The 18,370-nt window shown below is 38.5% G+C and overlaps 1 protein-coding gene across 1 annotated transcript in view; it reads left to right on the top strand.

The window, feature by feature from the left end:
* LOC140241083 (uncharacterized) overlaps nt 1-18,370 on the top strand; it is a 196,074-nt gene that overhangs the window by 162,880 nt on the left and 14,824 nt on the right. The window contains exons 19-20 of the mRNA XM_072320850.1: nt 10,771-10,937; nt 13,105-13,120. Coding sequence (XP_072176951.1) covers nt 10,771-10,937; nt 13,105-13,120 — 183 coding nt within the window. The remainder of the gene's footprint in view (nt 1-10,770; nt 10,938-13,104; nt 13,121-18,370) is intronic.

The following is an 18,370-nucleotide window of genomic DNA, read 5'->3' as shown; positions in this document are numbered from 1 at the left end:
GTGTTAATGAGGCATGTTTAATTTCAGTTTAATCTGATCATCCCTTCATTGTTGTTACTCAGGTTGTTTACTTCCTGTTTTTTGTCCCATTCATCGCACAGCCAGCACGGTTTGGTAAAGATTATGCGCTTGAGTAGACACTGTACTTCAGAGCCTCTTTTCTCAGTTCACACTTTTCCTGACTTTGTGATATCTTTCCAATATTTAGATAGGTTTGGAGAGTCCATGTGATTTTTAAAGTTATACATCATTTTAAAGCTTAAAATCTGCTCTTTCAGAATATGATCTTAACTAAAAATTCCTGTCTGGGGACTTTGTGTTTGTTTTGTGGTGCAGGGTCACATTATGAGACCCTGCACCACAGAACAAATTAAAATTGAGCACGAGCATGAATAGTGCCAACTTACAAAGGAGTAGTGTTATCCTTTTAAAAGTTATCAGACTTGAAAGTGAAGAGTTTGCAAAGGAATATCAAGAAATGAAAAGGGGCCTCTATTTAAGCCTAACCTGATCTCACTACTCTTTAGAAAAACTACTGAAATTGCACTTTCCCATTCACTTTATGATTCCAAACTCAAGAATAATGTAAAAGAAGAATAGCTCTTTGAGAAAATATCGAAAACTAAAAATTGACTTGGTTGACCCGTTGAGTCCTTACGTGATATCAAGGGGTGAGACTTCTTGTTCGTTTTGTGGTGCACGGTCACATTTGCAGTGTTTACGACAACAGGGTTATCATGGTGTGTTGATATATTAAACTTCAGACCCATCGTCCTCAACTGATTTAACCTTCCTTTTTATGTAAATGTTCTTCCTCTTGCTGAATGCATTGGTATAGATGATATGTCAAAGTTTGCCGAGTACCAAAATGCGTCTTAACTCTCAGGAAAAACAGATGTCAAACAGAGAGAAAGGAGACGACAGACGGGGAAAGACGAATAACAAGCGACAATAATCTTTAAAAATGCAATAATTAAATTACTGACTCAATTGACTGGGTTCTAGTCACTCACAGTCTCCTTTTATACCACAAATTGTGTGTATTCTTAGAGTAGTGATTGGTTATACTTCACCAAAATGTTAACGAATTCACTGTTAGCTATTAGCACATAAATATATAGCTACATTAATCACCGGACTGCAGCGCCTCAAACGACCCAATAATTCGTCTATTTTTCTTTTCATTGGAAAGTGTACTGATTGTCTGAAAATGAAGCACATTCGATAGGTATTTGATTGAATCATGACATGTGTCATTAGAATTGTTGGTAATAGTAATTCCTTGACGAATAATCGTCAGCTTACTGCAATCAAATACTGTTACCCTCCCTCCCCCCATGACCACAACGCTCTTTGCGGAGAACATCTTTTAATCCCCCATGGTTATTAAGATATTTTCACACTGTAACAACACTATCAGAACTTCACTATTTAGAGCTATACAGGTCTTGATGATCACGGAATCCTAAGAAAAAAAAAACATTCGAGTTGCAAGAAAAGTGAGGTCCGCTTCGTTTTTATTCCATATGCATCCAAAAACAGTAATATCAGTCTTATACTAAATGATTCCGAGAAAACTTGTTGTTTGTTATTATTATGTTATGTGAAAACAGTACTTTGGCCTTGATTGATAAAGCTTTTCGCAAAGTTACGAACAACCTACGAGCGACTGGTGATCAGTTCTGATGTGTTATAATTCTCAGAATTTACATAATTCAGCACAAGAACTGATCACCAGTCGCTCGATGGTCGTTCGTAACTTTACGAACAGCGCTATGAAACACCCCCATAAATTATGTTTCAGAATATGCAACAAAAAAAAAACACCCTTATTGTTTGTTATGACGTTGTTTGTATTATATTTCATTCCATCATATCGTTTTTGTTGTTGTTAGTGTTGTTGTTGTTGGTTGGGGGTTTGAAGCTGATATTATGTTCGGAGAACAATTTCTGCCCCCAAGGAAAAACGCAGTATCTACATCCAGCTCCATTTCTCAACAACCGAGATATTCACCATTTTATGTTTTTGCCAAAGCCCCTGGAAAATATACTCTTTTGAAAAATTCCTTCATTGTGGAATTTTAGTCTATCTAGCTACCAATTTTCCTGGAAAATATCATTTTGTGATTTTGTTTTGTTTTTAAGTTATTAATGAAAATGTAGATACTTCGGGGAAACCCCATGCAATTGACTGATTTCCCCAAGGAAAAACGCAGTATCTACAATGGAACGTATTTCCCCAAGGAAAAACGCAGTATCTACAGCGGAATGACTGCCATAATTATGTATGCATGTAGACAGTTCTATACATCATTGTACAAGTATTCATGATGCACCATCCTCAACCTCTGGCCCTGGGGGATGCATCCTCCATCCCCCATTTATGCCCTGATTACAGAGGAGGCTTCATAACAATAGCATTAACAAATAACAGATCGTTCTTGGAACGTTTTGCTTACATTCCCAGACCGATCTTGCTGTAAACGTTACGCGTTTATAAATATGAAGCTTGCCAGGGCTGTAATGTGATATGGCCTAGCCGCTAACTAACGTTAGCATCTAGAATACTAGATCTAGATCTGTACAGTCTAGGCTAGAGTCTGTCTAGACCAAAATAAATCTAAATCGGATGTCTGGACCTAGATCGATCTAGACTAGGTCTAGTTTTTATATCGTTTATTCTAGGCTGGCTACGTAGCAGGCTACACGAGTCTACAGCCTCAGGCTATGCACGATACTCACAGAAAAAAAAAAATAGCCTAGGCCTAACGTTAGAACCGCAGAAGGTTTAGTCTAAGCCCTTAGATTACCGGTCTAGGCCCCTACCTATTTTTCACATAATCTATTTTCAACTAGATCGCTGTCTATGTAATTTTAAGACAGTATGGTATAGTCGAGTAGACTTCACTAGCGGTGTTAGATTTTGAGGATTCTTAGTGGTTAAGTTTTAGTCTTAGACTTCTTTCTTAGTTTTATAAACAGGCCTGCCGTAGAGTAGGGCTATTTTAGTCCTACACTACATCTTTCTTTAGACTTTCGGAATACGGACCCTGAAAGTTCTGATTAACGTTAAGTCTAACGTTAGAAAAGTGACGCAAGACTCAAACGTTACTGTCTAGACAAGTCTTAGTGTTGTAAGCTGGATTAATGATGACACTGACAGTCTCCAGTTGACGTTGCATAGATTTTTTTGAACAAATCAAACAATCTCAGTCTGCCGATACATGTATAAACTCCGTTACTCCGTATTATCCTCATGCGTACATCCAATGCGCCAGGATGCATCCAATGCGCCAGGATAACTAGACTCTATACAGAGTAACAAATATAGTCGAACTTTTGATTATTCGACATCAAAGAGCTCGCAGAGACTATGTCCACGTCCATTTGTCTCACAAGTCAAAATCAAAGTCAAGAATCAATTAAATCTGCGTCATCTTATCTCATGAAAATAAAAGTTGAGTTGTGCCCATGCCAACCACACGCACACTGCGCCATTGGCATGGACACAACGCGCATCAACGCATTGACGCAACAATAACAGACCGCATATTTCCACTTACCACGAACTTCCCCGCGATTATATAACACAACCATGGGTTATATAATCCCAATTACATCATATCATTTTCATAACATTGTACATAATAATACATAACAAAAAATTCCCCGCTCTTCATGTCAAATCATTATACACTTTACAGCAATCCCATATAGAGCGGATTAACAGTCACTGCGGAAGATTACGAAAATATATTCCAGGAAAGTATGTGTTCCCCGCTTTTGAAGTCAATATACAAACGTCGAAACACTACAAAATTGAACTTTATATGTGACCCGCTACAACAAAAAGGTCCTAAAGTCGCGCACGGTCGAAGCCGTGAAAATCGAGTTTGAAGTCAGAGCATCATAATTGGTCGAAACTTACGATTTTCTGATTTTGACATATTATTGGAGTCTGACATGTTTTCTATCATCTGTCGAAATTTTGAAGCAAAATGATGAAAGGAAAGACCAAAAAATAGCGTTTTTCTGGGCCATGTTTTTGGCGCTTCAACCAAGCAGAAACCGGTTCGAAAATTTGGATTGAGCGCCACAGATAGGCTCCGCCCCTAACAACGACCGGAGTGATCTCATTGGTCAGTTTGCTGCTTGCCGCTAACCGAAGCGTGAAGCTCGCACACTGCCAAGTCGACTGGTGCGTGCGGGCGGAGTGCGCTATGCCCAGCCGCTTCTCCTGGCATCCTGGTCACTGATTGGTCGGTGAGGAGACCGCTGACGCTGTGCTTGAATGAGCATTTCGGGGGTTGCTAGGGTTTACCTTCTATTGTCCGGAGGTGAAAACTGACTTGCGTGTGCCTGACCGCGATTGCGTCGCGAGGAAAACTTTTAAGGCGCTTTTCTCGAAACAGTGATTTCCCATACGTCTCGACATGCCCTCTTTTAAACATCGATATCTCCACAGCCGATTATTTTCATAAGATGTGTTACATATCAATTTAAAGCAGAAAGATTAGGGAATTTTGTCATGCAATTTTCAAATAATCGACCTCACCCGACTTTAGGATCATTTTGTTGTAGCGGGTCACATATATGAAATCTGCTAAGAGCTGAAACTCTTGAACCTTCCAAATTTACAGTAAATCATACAAACTCATATTTGATACATGGCATAAACGTTTCGGGCCAAGAGAATAACACATCAATATGTTGCAATTTTCTTCAGTTCCGTTTCGATGTAAAACTCAGCCGTCCCACATTGTCAGTTATGCACAGAGTATCCGAGAAAACGATGCATAAAAGCCCGTCAAACATGCCGTAACAGAACATGTTCTATACATCGTATATAAAACCATACATTAATGTGTGTAGTAGTTCAAATCTATATCGAGACGCAATACATAGACAAGTCTCTTAAATGCAAATTGTACATACAACAACACGACAACTTCCCCGCGATTATATCATACGACCCGTATGATAATAATCTATTTTCTAAAAGTATAATTTCTCAATTACTCAATATAACACATATCAGGAAATGCAACAATTAAAACAAAGTGAAGTCACGGAATGTTAGAATTCACTACTAACAAAATGAGCTTCCCCGCTTTAGCAAGCATATAATAATAAAGGTAACTTCCCCGCTTTATGTGTTATATCGTCACAGTCAACGATTTGCTCATTGACAAAACTTCACACAAATTGAGGGATCATTGAAAGCATGAATTTTCGACCAACTATTCTCATTATCAAAAGTTTCTGACTCACTGAACAACTACTAATATTGTCAGAATGCCATGTTGTTCAGCTGCCAACAAAGCAATTAAAACAATAGCTATTATAGTTCCTTCGCTTTTCCACTTAATAGTGATTTCAAATACTTTCATATCACTATTCCAATATCTCATTAAAAACTTCTTATCAATCACATATCAATTAAAACAACCGTATGATATTGATAATCATTTCTCGCATTGATATTGGATCTCTGAAATGTCCATAGTCCCTAATTCCACTGACACCCGAGATGGTACACAAGTTTCAACAGTTATGAACGTATACACTGTAAGTGAATCAACTCACAACAAATTCCATGAATGGACAACGAATTTCTATCCTGCAGCAACCAACCCCAAATCCGGTCTCCAATTTGACTCCCAAGGCCCCCATACCGTTCCCTGAACATGACATCCATGTTTCCACATGTTACAGATAGGTATGCATGCCTCCCTTGTTACATCATTGACAACGTCACCATGAGTACTATTCCCGCCTTTTGGAATTGACGGCTCCTTTGGCGCTACGTGAGTGCTCAGTGGCTGCACTTCTGCATGCTTTTGAACATCCTGACCTTCATGTGATAATTCGGGACCCCTCTTGGTACCCTCTCCCACAGGTTTTGCAATTAGACGCACTCCAGCATCTAAATCCTTTGCATCAACCTGTTCATCACATGACTCATGTCCATGTCCCCCAGCATCAATTTCTGCACCACCCTCATCTACATCAACGCAACCCAGAATCTGCGATCCCCCATCCAAAAGAGTAGGTATGGCATCCTCCTTCTCCTTTTCAGCTGTATCTGAGGAAAGATCTAGCTGCTGAGCAACCGGGTCAGTGAACACTACTTGCGTTCCAGCACCAGCACTCCCAGTTTTCAACCCATTTCCCTCTAGCATACAGTCATCATGAAGAACTAATAGCGCTTCTCTCCTAAGCACTTCAAATCGGCATCCCCGATTTTTCATGTGCAAACGCCTCAACAAAATTCGTTCCCTCTCATCCCGTGTTCCACTGACAAACTGGCTTGACAGAGCTTCGTCTCTAAGCTGCCTCAAAGCCGCAGCTTCCTTCTCATCGTCTGCAGCATCTATCAATTTTACATAAAGACGCATGAGAACCCTACTGCACAGAAGTCTGCCAAGTCTTCATTATCACGTTGAACACGTTTATAGAACATACATCGCAAATAGTGAGAATTCTCTCGACTAAAACACAGACGGAGAGCTTTTACAACCTCTGTAGAACTCCTCCGCTTCTCGTCCGACGGACAATAGCGAATCTCTTCTCTTGCTGGCCCTATGAGGTTGTTCACTAAAACTCTAGCCTTTTCCTCATCACTTAAATTGAAAGGCTCAACTGTGAGATTAAACATTTCCATCCAGTTAGAAAAAGGTGTTTCAGTGCCATCTTCACAATACCCACTAAAGTTTTCAATTAGTGCATGGCCTAGAGCGAGATTTACACACAACCCTTTCATTGCCTGTCCAAATGATGTCGAAGAGAAATTATCAATTCGCACATCCTTATTTGAAACAAACTGTTCACACATGACTTATTACGCAGTTAAACTGACCAATTAAGACACGTCATTTTCAAACATGAAACGTAATGCCCAAATGGCATCATAGGTCCAAAATCTGCATGAAGTCCAATTGGTTAAACGAAAGTTCAGCATCATCCATTATTTCAGTTACCAAATAGGGTTGGACCTACTACTAATCGACCGCCTAATGTTTATTTGCTTGAAAAGAATATTTAACACTGAAATTCACGTAAAAAACTTGACCTACGTGATTGAGAAAATCCAGCTCTATCAAATGCCGTTGTTCCCTTTTCGATTCGAAGTTTCAGTGCAAAAATATCGCCGACGAACTTGCGTGGCCTCGTTTCAGCTCCCCGCGGTAAATCGCGTTTTTAGGATCGACCGCTGATTTTGCATTGACAATGCACGTAAACCGAGTTGTATTGAACACCGTGTTGTACGAAGCTTTTTAGAAGCCTTTTAGAAACTTCCATAGACATTACATTGTGCTGTCATTACGATTCGGTGAAAATATTCATTCGAAATTTTGTCCTTGATTAAAACCATTAATGAACAGTGAATTATCGCGTTTTCCCACACCATCCTAATCTACATTCAAAGCCAATCCATTTTTATGTGCTTTGCGCGCAGAGAAGTGCGTACTAAATGTTCAGTGCGCGAATTATACGCGGTCGGTTTCAATAAGGGTGGTCGATATGTAGTAGGGCTACTATACTTGCTCAGTGCGTGATCGCAGCTCTGTAACCGTCGATTTCGTATCCCGATTGATGTTCAGCCGCCCCCGACGCACGCCAGCGCACTCCGACGTCCACAGCAAAACTCCCGACGGACCATCAGCTCCAGTCTCCAGCCTACCATCGACGAGCCTGATCATCATGAAGCTGCCTCACAGAGTAGTGCTGCTCTACCAGGGCTGATCAACGTAGATCGATCTACACCATCAAGATCAAGATCAATATTACCCAGCACTCCTCCATACTCCTGTCCGCTAAATACCAAAGTGTAGTCAAAACAGCAGGTCTCCTCGGAGCGAAACGTGGACCATTATTCCGTCATACTCGAGGCTGTTATTCGTCGATCAGGGTTCTTCAACTGGATGAATATAAGTGGATCACTTCGTCAGGCTGTCATCATCCCACTCCTGACACCATTTGTTTTAAGCTGGATTAATGATGACACTGACAGTCTCCAGTTGACGTTGCATAGATTTTATTGAACAAATCAAACAGTCTCAGTCTGCCGATACATGTATAAACTCCGTTACTCCGTATTATCCTCATGCGTACATCCAATGCGCCAGGATGCATCCAATGCGTCAGGATAACTAGACTCTATACAGAGTAACAAATATAGTCGAACTTTTGATTATTCGACATCAAAGAGCTCGCAGAGACTATGTCCACGTCCATTTGTCTCACAAGTCAAAATCAAAGTCAAGAATCAATTAAATCTGCGTCATCTTATCTCATGAAAATAAAAGTTGCGTTGTGCCCATGCCAACCACACGCACACTGCGCCATTGGCATGGACACAACGCGCATCAACGCATTGACGCAACAATAACAGACCGCATATTTCCACTTACCACATTAGACTTGGACTTAGGCCTAGATGTATAGGGTCTAACATGTTAGTATAAAACGCGACGTTTATCCGATACAACACAAATAGATCTAGGTACCTAAGTCTATTGCCATTCGACGAAACTTTCAGATTTGGAGCCTGAGGAATTTTGACAAGAGTCTAGGCCTATCAAAGTTACTTCACAACAAGTTAATATTGAAATAGTACGAAAGATGTTCATCATCGAGGTAGAATATGAAAGAAAAGCTGATCGTTAATCACACGAAGCAAGGTAAACATGCATTTGTGTTTAGAACTCTAACGTTACTTCGCTTCGTGTGACAAACATGCATTTGTGTTTACCTCGCTTCGTGTGACAAACGATCAGCTTTATTCTTTCAATATTGAAATAGTTTTGAATTACTTACTCATTATCTGCAGATAAATTTTTCTTGAGGGCTAGGCTCACGAGTAGTTTTCCCCGCGACAACATTTTGTTTTAATCCAAGACAAGTACACACTCACACTGTAAATGCTGACTAGCCGGCCGGGCCGCGTTTTTTTTTAAGACGGCACAGATTGGGGCATGGCGCGTGTTAAACCTATGGGAAAAACGTTGGGTTAGGGTTTTTGGTTATGGTTATGGTTAGGGTTAGGGTTAGGATTGGGGTTAGGGTTAGGGTTAGGGTTAGGGTTAGGGTTTGATGGTTAGGGTTAGGATTAGGATTAGGGTTAGGTTTAGGAGTAGGGTCCCCGATAGATTTTTAGTTTCCCCAATCTGTGCCGTCTAAAAAAAACACGCGGCCGGGCCCTGTGCTGACTGCATGCTCAGTGCAGCTAATATGCAAGCTGTCAGTGTTGTGCTGTATTGTTCAATGTGCACTCGGTTAGTCTGAATCACACACTGTGTTTTATATTAGAATCACGATCTCATCAAAATATTTACTAATCAGTATTGCTTCGGTTAGATATTTTGAACATTATGTCTTATTATTGAGCAAGTATATCTAAAGAAAGTAATTTACGTTCAAATTACAGAACAACCGGCAAAGTATTCACATATGTGACCGTGCACCTCAAAACGAACATAAAGTCGCACACACTGATTTTGCGTGAGGACTGAAAATAAGTGAAATGGGTCAACCTAGCCGAACTTGACTTTTTCATATTTTCTGAAAGAGCGGGTCTTCTTTTACATTGTGCTAAAATTTGGTATCATAAAACGGGCAGGAAAGTGTGTTTTTTAGCAGTTTATCTCGAACATTTTTGGTAGAATAGTGTGATTAGGTGTGTCTTTAGAATCCCTTTTTCATTTCTGAAAAACCTTGTCCACACTCTTCACTTTCAACTCTAATAACTTTTGAAAGGACAGTGCTACTGCTTTGAAAGTTGACATTAATTATGAACTTAATGTGTTAATGAGGCATGCTTATTTCAGTTTAATCTCATAATCCCTTCATTGTTGTTACTCTGGTGGTTTACTTGTTGTTTTTTGTCCCATTCATCGCACAGCCAGCACGGTTTGGTAAAGATTAAGCGCTTGAATAGACACTGTACTTCAGAGCCTCTTTTCTCAGTTCACACTTTTCCTGAGTGTGTGTTTTCTTTCCAATATTTAGATAGGTTAGGAGAGTCCATTTGATTTGAGTTATACATCATTTTAAAGCTTAAGGTCTGCTCTTTTAGAATATGGTCTTAACTAAAAATTCATGTCTGGCGACTTTTTGTTTGTTTTGAGGTGCAGGGTCACATATATAAATAACAGTGTCTGGTAATTAAGACTAGCTTTGTAGATATTGCGTTTTTCCTTGGGGAAATATTCATGATGTAGATACTGCGTTTTTCCTTGGAGAAAGTGCAAGTTAAGTGTAGATACTGCGTTTGGCAGTTACGGAAAAGTAGTTTTCCAAACATTTTTTCAAAAATCTGAATATGTCATATGAAGAAGGATTGCCCACTGACTATATTTATGCAAAAAAGTGAAAATCGCCAAAAATGTTAGATACTGCGTTTTTCCTTGGGGGCAGATTTCGAGTTCATGTGTTTATATTAATATGTGACCGATGGGGTTGGAGACACCTTATATTAATGACATTGTGGAATTATGATCTGGACGCAATTAAAATGTTTGAACATTGGGATCATGAACTTTGGTTAAATGAGCAATATTTGTCTCTATTAATTCTTAACAAAATGGTACGAATAATCTTACAGCAATATACCGATGGCTTTAATTTCACGAATGTGGAAGGCGCGTTCTATCTTCTTCATTTGTATTGCACCCATATGTTTAAATAAAACAACTTTGTTATTCCTTATTTACATGATATTGTTATTTCCGATGACACGTTTTGCTTTATTTCTCTGCGTTTGTACAGATTGAAGATCTGACGTTGCATTTTCAGAGCAGTGACAAAAATTGTAAATATCACTCCTCGATGGGAGGAGACTTGGCCCGATGGGTGTGTACATTGCCACGCCTTCGGACATTCAATCTGACATGCGATTTCTGGCCTGAAAAGTTCTTCTCAACAGCCGCTGACTCTATAATCAACAAGAAGTTGCATAATTCGAATTTTCCATGCCTATGATCCTTATTTCATTCATTTTTTTTTTCTCGTCACTCTTAAGACTTTTGATCACATTATGTAAAATCAGAATATTATTTGTATACGGTCATTCAAGATACACCTCAAGTAAAAACAAACAGAAAAGCAAAAAATATTCGTTAGTTGAATGCTCCTTAGAATTGGAATAATGTGCGGGAAGAGTGAACATCGCATGTATGCAGTGTTTTCGATGGCAGGGTTACTTCATAGTATTTTGACAATACAATGAATATACTTTATACCCATTGTCCTCCATTGACTTAATCTTTCTTTTTATGTAAACGTTCTTGCTCTTGCTGTATACAATTGTATGGATAATATGTCAGAGTTTGCCGACTACCGCAATTCGTCTTAACTCTCAAGAAAAGAAGATGAAACTGTCAAAGAGAAGGAAGGGAGACGACAGACGGGGAAAGACGAATAACAAGCGACAATAATCTTGAGAAATGCACAAATTAGATGACAGACTCAATTGACTGGGTTCTGGTCACTCGTAGTCTGCTTTTTTAAACAAGTTATGTGTATTCATAAATAAGTGATTGGTCATTTACTTCATCAGAATGTTAACGAGTATTCACCGTTTACAAAAAGCACAGAAAAGAATGTGGCTATACATTAATCACCGGACTGCAGTGCCTCGAACGATTCAACAATTCGTCTATTTTTGTCATTGCAAAGTGTACTGACTGCCTGAGAATAAAGCACGCTCGATAGGTATTGAATTGAATCTTGACTTGTGTCATTAGACTTGTTGGTGATAGTAATTCATTGACAAATAATCCTCAGCTTACTGCAATCAAACACTGTTATGGTTCCCCTCACCCCATGAGCACAACGCTCTTTGCGTAGAAAATTTGTTAATCCCCCACGGTTATTCAAATATTCTGATTTGATTTGATTTATTTCTACTTAATTCAGTTCCGTTACATCAATATGATTTTGTACACGACATTTATGACAAACAGTTTATCGACACATAGTTTTCACAATGTAACAACACTATCAGAACTTCACTATTGAAAGCATTACAATCCTTGACGATCACGGAATCCTTTAAAGATTTAAAATCACACGAGCTGCGAAAAAAAGAAGGCCCGCTTGGTTTTTATCCCATAATGTATCCAAAAATAGTGACAGTAATTCGTACTACATGATCCCGAGAAAACTTGTTTTTGTTTGTTATTATTATCCTATGTGAAAACAGTACCTGGGCCCTGTTTCATAGAGCTGTTCGTAAAGTTACGAAAAACTTACGAGCGACTGGTGGTATCTTCTGATGTGCTATACCTATCAGAATTTACATAATTCAGCACAAGAATTGATCACCAGTCGCTCGCTGATCGTTCGTAATTTAACGAACAACTTTATGAAACAATCCCAGGAATTATGGTTCATGTCGATGAGATTCGACAAACCTATCATTAATGACATTGTGGATTTATGATCTGGGCGCAATTAAAAAGGTTTGAACATTGGGATTATGAAATTTGGTTGAATGAGCAATATTTACCTTTATCAATGCTTAACGAGATTTTGAGAATAATCATGCAGTATTATTGTTGTACAATGTATTTATATTTTCACAGTCTTAGTTCGTACCTTCTGCTCTTGTTGATTGGCATATGATGGAGAGTAATTAACTATCTAAACTAATTTGAATTCTCTGACAATGCGGCTTTTAAGTAGCCTTAATTCAAAATATGACTACGAGACTAACAAAATTAACAGTCACAAAATGTAAAAACTGCAAACGGCAGAGAGTTGAAGAGAGTGATTGTTTTATCTCATATGCCGATGGATGGAAGGCGCGTTCTGTTTTGTTTCATTTGTATTGCATCCATATGTTGAAATAAAACTTCTTTGTTATTCCTTATTATTTACATGATATTGTTGTTTCTGATGACATGTTTTGCTTTATTTTTCTGTTTTTCTACAGATTTGCGATCTGACGTTGCATTTTCAGAGCAATGACAAAAATTGTAAATATCACTCCTCGATGGGAGGAGACTTGGCCCGATTGGTGTGTACATTGCCACGCCTTCGGACATTCAATCTGACATGCGATATCTGGCCTGAAAAGTTCTTCTCAACAGCCGCTTACTTAGCATCATCATGTCAGGTATGATCCACAAGAAGTATGCATAATTTATATTTTCCATGCCTATGATCCGTATTTGATTCATTTTTTTTTCTCGCCACTCTTGAGACTTTTGATCACATTATGTAAAATCAGACTATCATTTGTACGGTCATTCAAGATAGACCTCAAGTAAAAGCGAATTGGAATAATGTGCGGGAAGAGTGAACATCGCATGTACGCAGTGTTTACGATGGCAGGGTTTTGTCATGGTTTGTTGATATATTATACTTCATACCCATCGTCTTCCACTGACTTTACCTTCCTTTTTATGTTTTTTTTTTTTCTAACACAAATAATGTGTATTCTTAAACCGTTGATTGAACATATACGTCATCAGAATGTTAATGAATTCACTGTTAACTACAAGCACAGAAAGGAATATAGCTACATTAATCACTGGACTGCAGTGCCTCGAACGATTTAATAATTCGTCTATTTTTGTCATTGGAAAGTGTACTGATTGCCTGAAAACAAAGCACAAAGGTATTGAATTGAATCATGACTTGTGTCATTAGACTTGTTAGTGATAGTAATTCCTTGGAAAATAATCCTCAGCCTACTGCAATCAAACACTGTTGTTGACCCCTCTGAAAACCAGCCTTTTACTGACGAGATTGTTCCACCCCATGAGTAGAAAATTAAAAGAAATGAATTGAAAATTGAATTGTTATGGGTCCCCCCCCCCCCAATGAGCACAACGCTTTTTGCAGAGACCATCTAGAGTTAATACCCCACTCATATTCAAATAATTATTTTCACAATGTAACAACACTTTCAAAACTTCACTATTAAGAGCTTTACAGGTCTTGATGATCTCGGAATTCTTTGAATATTTAAAATCACACGAGCGGCAAGAAAAAAAAAAAAAAAGGTCCGCTTGTTTTTTACCCCATACGCATCCAAAAACAGTAACATTAATTTTGTTCTACATGATTCCTAGAGAAATTGTTGTTGTTATTTATTATTATCGTTCGTGAAAACAATACTTGGGCCCTGTTTCATAAAGCCGTTCGTAACTTTACGAATATCTTCATGAAACAACCCCATGAATCTTGTTTTAGAATGTGGATAAAACATATTGTTTGTTATGCAGTAATATATATATATATATATATATATATATATATATATGTGACCCGCTACAGCAAAAGGATCCTGAAGTCGCTGACGGCTGAGCCGAGAAAATTGTGTTTGAAGTCAAATTATCGAAATTGGTCAAAACAATCGGATTTCTGTTTTCGGCATAATTTTGTAGTCTTATGTTTTGTGTATCATCTGCTGAAATTTCGAAGCTAATGATCAAATGAAAGGCAAGAAATCAGCGTTTTTCTGGGCCATGATTTTCCGACTTTCAACGTAACAGAATCGTGTCCGAAGATTTGAATTTAGCGCGGGACTCGCGTCTCGCAGGTCCTGACGAAGGCCTAATGACGGGCCGAAAGCTTGACAAATAAAAGGGAGGCTAAGATCGAGAGCAACGTCCCGCCTCAGTCCAATTTCTTTCAATATTGTATATGTGACCGTGCACCTCAAAACGAACATAAAGTCGCACACACTGATTTTGCGTGAGGACTGAAAATAAGTGAAGTGGGTCAACCTAGCCGAACTTGACTTTTTCATATTTTCTGAAAGAGCGGGTCTTCTTTTACATTATGCTAAAATTTGGTATCATAAAACGGGCAGGAAAGTGTGTTTTTTTTAGCAGTTTATCTCGAACATTTTTGGTAGAATAGTGTGATTAGGTGTGTCTTTAGAATCCCTTTTTCATTTCTGAAAAACCTTGTCCACACTCTTCATTTTCAACTCTAATAACTTTTGAAAAGATAGTGCTATTACTTTGAAAGTTGGCATTAATTATGGACAGAATGTGTTAATGACGCATGCTTAGTTTCAGTTTAATCTGATAATCTCTTCATTGTTGTTACTCTGGTGGTTTACTTCCTGTTTTTTTGTCCCATTCATCGCACAGCCAGCACGGTTTTGTAAAGATTAAGCGCTTGAATAGTCACTGTACTTCAAAGCCTCTTTTCTCAGTTCACACTTTTCCTGAGTTTGTGCTTTCTTTCCAATATCTAGATAGGTTAGGAGAGTCCATTTGATTTGAGTTATACATCATTTTAAAGCTTAAAGTCTGCTTTTTCAGAATATGGTCTTAACTAAAAATTCATGTCTGGCGACTTTTTGTTTGTTTTGAGGTGCAGGGTCACATATGCAACCAACAATGCGGCACCGCGTACGTTCGGGACCCAGGGAACTATCTCTCACATTATATATATATATATATATATATATATATATATATATTTATATATATATATATATACATATATATATATATATACACATATATATATATTTATATTATATATATAGTGCATGAGGCTGAATGCGCTATAACAATATAAGCACCGACAAATTCTGAATTTGCCCCGAAGGCCAGTTATATTCAATGAGGCCGCAGGCCGAATTGAATATAATTGCCTGAGTGCAAATTCAGAATTTGGAGGTGCTTGGTACTTGTTATAGTGCAATAAGATGTCATGCACTATGTGTTATATAAAATAGCATACATACCCAGGCAAGATAAATTGAAAAAATACGAAAGCCTAGATAATTAAGACTCTACACGTGTCTAGACAAGCAATAATACCAGTTTCTTTGAACCTGTGTACACAAAATCCTGAAGATCGAAAATAGAGTCTAGAATCTACGTGGTTATATCTAACTTTTTCTAGGCCCTACGATCTTCGATAGGTTAGGTCTAACTGTTAGGGGCCCTGGCCTGACGTTACTAGATCTACGTCACTTCCGAGCGACAGAGCTAACGTTACAACACACTTGACCCTACAATAGGTCTACCATGGATCTAACAGTAACACGTTAGACGCCCTACTTACTGCACTGTGGGTCCAGGACCAGGACTAGATGATGTTTTGTAGGATTAGAGATCTACTGGATTTAAACACAAGGCTCGTGCCAGCCATTGCTGCAACTGTGGATTCCGAGAGTGTGTTGTTGTCGTAGTAAAAGTTCATAGCTTAGCGTGATCAAAGAGCGCGAGCGCTTAGCGTATACCGTACACACACTGCCCATTTCCACGGCGCACTTCCGCGTAGAATGTACGGAGAAAGCGGCACAAATCTTGGGTTGACTTGCTCAATATCCGTCGGATTGATTCCTTTTTCAGAACAGTACGAGTCCAAAATTCGTAGGGCGTATTTGATGGCATCCTTTGTGTCCTTATTGTCTAAGATACTGTTTATATAGATCAGTCTCTGTAAAAGTGGCGAACCTGTTCATTTCAGCTTCCATGTTTAAATCTACCGCTGAAAGTCTAATCCCACACAGATAAGTTGCTGGCATAGCCAGCGATAATTGAGAGTAATGATAATATCGATCAAAGCATATCGCGGTTGTGGCGCAATCGCGTCGATAAGGTGCGGGATTCAGCAACTCGGTGATTAAAACGAGGGAGCAAAAACCGATATCAAATCGATAGTCGGTTATCGTTTGCAATCGTTATATTTTGCGTGCACTATAACTTTTGTCGTGCACTGCCGGCTTGTATCATAAGTATGTATGCTATTCTATATATGTATATATATATATATATATATATATATGAGATATGAGAAAGGCAGGAGAAATCGGTGCGTAGCTTTGACATCGTTATTCCTCTTACTGTTCCTCCTTTTTGGAAAAGCGCAAGAGTTGAAAAATTGGTCTCCGCCGGGAATCGAACCCGGGTATTTGGCATGGTACGCCAACGCCTTAACCGCTCGGCCACGGATATTGTATATATATATATATATATATATATATATATATATGTGACCCTGCACCTCAAAACAAACAAAAAGTCGCCAGACATGAATTTTCAGTTAAGACCATATTCTGAAAGAGCAGACTTTAAGCTTTAAAATGATGTATAACTCAAATCAAATGGACTCTCCTAACCTATCTAAATATTGGAAAGAAAGCACAAACTCAGGAAAAGTGTGAACTGAGAAAAGAGGCTCTGAAGTACAGTGTCTATTCAAGCGCTTAATCTTTACCAAACCGTGCTGGCTGTGCGATGAATGGGACAAAAAACAGGAAGTAAACCACCAGAGTAACAAAAATGAAGGGATTATCAGATTAAACTGAAATTAAGCATGCCTCATTAACACATTCTGTCCATAATTGATGCCAACTTTCAAAGCAGCAGCACTATCCTTTCAAAAGTTATTAGAGTTGAAAGTGAAGAGTGTGGACAAGGTTTTTCAGAAATGAAAAAGGGATTCTAAAGACACACCTAATCACACTATTCTACCAAAAATGTTCGAGATAAACTGCTAAAAAAACACTCTTTCCTGCCCGTTTTATGATACCAAATTTTAGCATAATGTAAAAGAAGACCCGCTCTTTCAGAAAATATGAAAAAGTCAAGTTCGGCTAGGTTGACCCATTTCACTTATTTTCAATCCTCACGCAAAATCAGTGTGTGCGACTTTATGTTCGTTTTGAGGTGCACGGTCACATATATATATATATATATATATATATATATATATATATAAACATGCCTATTCTTTTAGATCATTTCTTTTTTTGTTAGTCGAGGGTTCGGATCTGTTATGCTCATAGAACAATTTCGAATTCATCTGCTTATGTGTACAATGGCGTTCGACAAACCTATCATTAATGACGTTGTGGATTTATGATCTGGGCGTAATTGTAAAGGTTTTAAAACTGGGATCATGAGCGTTGGTTAAATGAGCAATATTTACCTTCATTATAACCCTTTACAGAATTGAAGAAATAATCTTACCGCATTATAATTCTATTTCTACATCTCTATTCACACTTTTCCAGAACGTTGCAGAATGCGTGCGCTCTTTCCATATTTAGTTAGGTTATGGGGAGTCTATTTGAATGGAGTTATACATCCTTTTAAAGTTTAGAGTCTGCTCTTTCAGAATCTGCCCTTAACTGAAAATGACTGTCTGGCGACTTTTTGTTGGTTTTGTGGTGCAGGGACACATAAGGGCTTTTTACACTTGTGTTTCTTAACCCCGGACTTTCTCTGACCCAGGACTATCGTTAGTCCCGTACCAATCTTTTCAGCTTTTTACACTCGCCAATTAATCCCGTACTATCTCTTGTCCGGGGCTAAGGAGAAAACTGACCTTTTTACACTCGTATTTCTTAGCCCCGGACTTTCCAAACCACGTGAATATTCATAATTAC

This window comes from Diadema setosum, chromosome 17 (assembly GCF_964275005.1).
Source record: "Diadema setosum chromosome 17, eeDiaSeto1, whole genome shotgun sequence".
Lineage (NCBI taxonomy): Eukaryota > Metazoa > Echinodermata > Echinoidea > Diadematoida > Diadematidae > Diadema > Diadema setosum.
This window is presented reverse-complemented; position numbering and strand designations above follow the sequence as displayed.